Source organism: Macrobrachium nipponense, chromosome 13, assembly GCF_015104395.2.
Source record: "Macrobrachium nipponense isolate FS-2020 chromosome 13, ASM1510439v2, whole genome shotgun sequence".
In the NCBI taxonomy this organism is placed as follows: domain Eukaryota; kingdom Metazoa; phylum Arthropoda; class Malacostraca; order Decapoda; family Palaemonidae; genus Macrobrachium; species Macrobrachium nipponense.
Genome location: NC_087206.1, coordinates 4,804,484 through 4,807,730, shown reverse-complemented (window position 1 = coordinate 4,807,730; position 3,247 = coordinate 4,804,484). Strand labels below are relative to the sequence as shown.

Genomic DNA, 3,247 nt, shown 5'->3' with positions numbered 1-3,247 from the left:
TAAGTAAACTCTTGATGGCAAAGAATAGGACTGCTCCTACTCGACAGCTCACCATCCCACGGTTAGAGTTGTATGGGGCTGTGTTGGCCTGCCGGTTGAGGACTGTGATTGAGAAGGAAATAGACATTGAACTTGAGTCAGTCATACATATTATTGATTCATCTATTGTCAGAGCACAAATTTGTAATAAGTCAAGCAGTTTTAATATTTTTGTCGCTACTAGAGTAGCAGAAATTCAAACTAAATCAAAATCTGTTGAATGGTTTTGGACATCCTCAGGAAATAATCCAACAGACTTAACTACAAGGCCTACACACCCTATGCTTTTAGATTCTGATTCTTTATGGCAGAATGGATCCCCATTTATGTGTTTACCTGTTAGTGAATGGCCCATCAGCCAGTCAAATGATCTCAAACTACCAGATATTGCTCCAGTCAAAATTGTATATAATCTGTATAGGGATAATACTGTTATAATTGATGTAAATAGATATGGTGGTTACAGTAAGCTTTTAAGAGTGACTGCTAGAGTTTTGAAGGCAGTTAGGTTGAGGTCATTTAAAGGTGTATTTTTAGTTCCTCACTCAGATGATCTGAAAGTAGCAGAGGATATATGGGTGGGATGGGTCCAGAAGACTATAGCCTGGTGACTGGAAAAGAGATATGAGAGACTTGGAGCTGTGATGAATGAGGAAGGTTTAATATGTGTTGGTCAAAGGATTTCAGTATGGCTGAAGGATAATTGGAACAGGAGTACATTTGTGTTGTTACCTGTGAGGCATTCATTCACAAGATTGTATGTTAAACACATCCATGAGGTGTAGAGGTAACCTTAGCCAAATTGCAATCCAAGTTTTGGGTGCCTGGAGCCAGGAAACTTATAAAGTCAGTGAAGGCTCGGTGTGTCATTTGTCGTAAATTGGCTAAGAAGACTGAAGAGCAATGCATGGGTCAGTGTCCATCTGAGAGACTTCAACCTGCCCCACCCTTTTTTAATACAGCTATTGATTTGTTTGGACCATTTATTGTGAAAGACACGGTCAAGAGGCGCACTAGAAAAAGGGTTTATGGGATCATCTTTAATTGTATGGTGAATAGAGCTGTGTACTTAGATTTAGCAGAGGGTTATGATACAGAGAATTTTTTAATGACATTACGTAGGTTTGTCTCCATAAGAGGATTTCCAAAGCGTATGCATTCAGATGGAGGCACACAGGTAGTAGCAGCTAACAAAGAATTGCGAACTATGGCCAGGAACTGGAATATGACACAAATTTCAGAGTTTGGTAGTGTTTTCGGAATGAGTTGGACATTCAACAAGTCTGCAGATGCTCCATGGGAGAATGGGTGCAGCGGATCTCTGATAAAGTCTGTAAAGAGATGTATTATGATGGCTGTTGGTACTAATATTCTTTCATGGAGTGAGCTTCAGACTTGTATGTTTGAGATTGCTAATTTAATGAATAGCCGTCCAATTGGTCTCAAACCAGGGTTTAATCCCAGTTTGGGCATTTATCTTTGCCCTAATGACTTGCTCTTAGGTCATACAGGTGTCAGAGTCCCAAGTGGATTATGGGATGAAAGTAATAATCCAAGGCAAAGTTTTCAGTTTTATGCAGAAGATTGTAAATTCTTTTTGGAAGATGTGGCATCGAGATTATTTTTCTTCCACTTTTAGTTAGGCAAAAATGGCAATACTCAGCGTAGGAATTTAAGACCAGGTGATATTGTACTTATACAGGAAAACGGAAAACAATATTGTAAAGGGTGCATGAAAAATGGCCGAAGTTGCCGTAGCTGTACCTGGAAGTGATGTCATGTACGAGATGTAATCCTTGAGGTATAAAGGTTGCATAACCAGGTCCACAGTACAAAGGTCAAACCGATATGTAAATTAAATTCAAACGGTCCCGCTCATAGACTGATAGTTTTACTTCCTGTTGAAGAGCGTGGTGAATGTTGAGTTATGGTGGGGGGATGTAAATGATGTAATCATAATTATTTTATAATTGTATATTTGTTTGAACATTACATATACAGAAAATTAATGTTAAACAAATTATGAATAATATTAGAACAGTTATTGCTCAAGGTGATGGTGTTTTGTTGGGGAATCAGGAGTGGGCGAGGCGGCTGCCGGCCGTCATTTCTGTGTGTGTGGACAGGTGTCGGCTGGCCGTACCTCGCCGGGTGTGCAAATGTAGGCTGATTTTCTGTTTTTGTTTATTTGTAGAGGTAATACGTCCAGAGTGTACTGGCAGAGGTGTATGGCCAGCATTGCACCGGTTAAGCATGTGTGGGAGTTTGAAATGGAGTGCCAAGGTGTAAGTTACTGTATTGATTAATCATATGTACTTATATTTATGATGGATTTGGAAATGTTATAGTGGGATATCCTGTATGTTTGTATTTGTAATGGAGTTAGTGCTATTGCTGTGTTGGGTACAATAGACTGCTTACATTTTATATTTGATTTTACGAATATTGCTGTGTTGTTTTGCATATTTTATTAGGATTACATTTTAAGTGTCTGTTTACAATTTGGAGGTTTGTTTTAATTTGGAAACTTGTTTACAGGCTGAATGTTACTCAATAAAGTATTCATGTGGCACTTGGTGACTTTGTATCTACCCGATCCATACAATTATTAAGACAAAGTGTAGATACAGGCAAGATTTATGATGAGCACAAATTAGCATATATTACCCCTACTTTCAAAAGTGGATCAAGACTAGAGGCAAGTAATTATAGGCCTGTGAGTCTAACATCACATATTATGAAAGTGTATGAAAGGGTAATGAAGAAAAATGTTATGAAACATGTAATAAAAAAATAATTTGTTTAATATAGGACTACATGGTTTCGTACCCGGAAAAAGTACACATACCCAACTGTTAGTCCACCGTGAGAACATATTCAAAAATATGAAAAGCGGAAATGAAACAGATGTAGTTTATCTAGACTTTGCAAAAGCTTTTGACAAGGTAGACCATAATATATTAGAGAAGAAAATTAGAAAACACAATATCGTGGATAAAGTAGGAAGATGGTTAAAAGAATTTTTACACAACTGAAAACAGATAGGTATTGCAAACGATGAGATAACGGATGAAGCCAAGGTAATATCCGGTGTGCCACAAGGTACGGTGTTAGCTGCAATACTGTTTGTTATTATGATTGAAGACATAGACAGTAATGTTAAGGATTCGGTAGTGAGTAGTTTCGCCGATGACACAAGAATAAGTAG

General features: G+C 37.9%; 1 protein-coding gene across 1 annotated transcript; it reads left to right on the top strand.

Annotated features, from left to right (window-relative positions):
- The first annotated feature begins 946 nt into the window (after positions 1-946).
- On the top strand, positions 947-1,678 carry LOC135225560 (uncharacterized). Its single transcript, XM_064264830.1, has one exon. It carries the CDS (start codon positions 947-949, stop codon positions 1,676-1,678), a length of 732 nt encoding a protein of 243 aa, XP_064120900.1.
- The last annotated feature ends 1,569 nt before the right edge of the window (positions 1,679-3,247 follow it).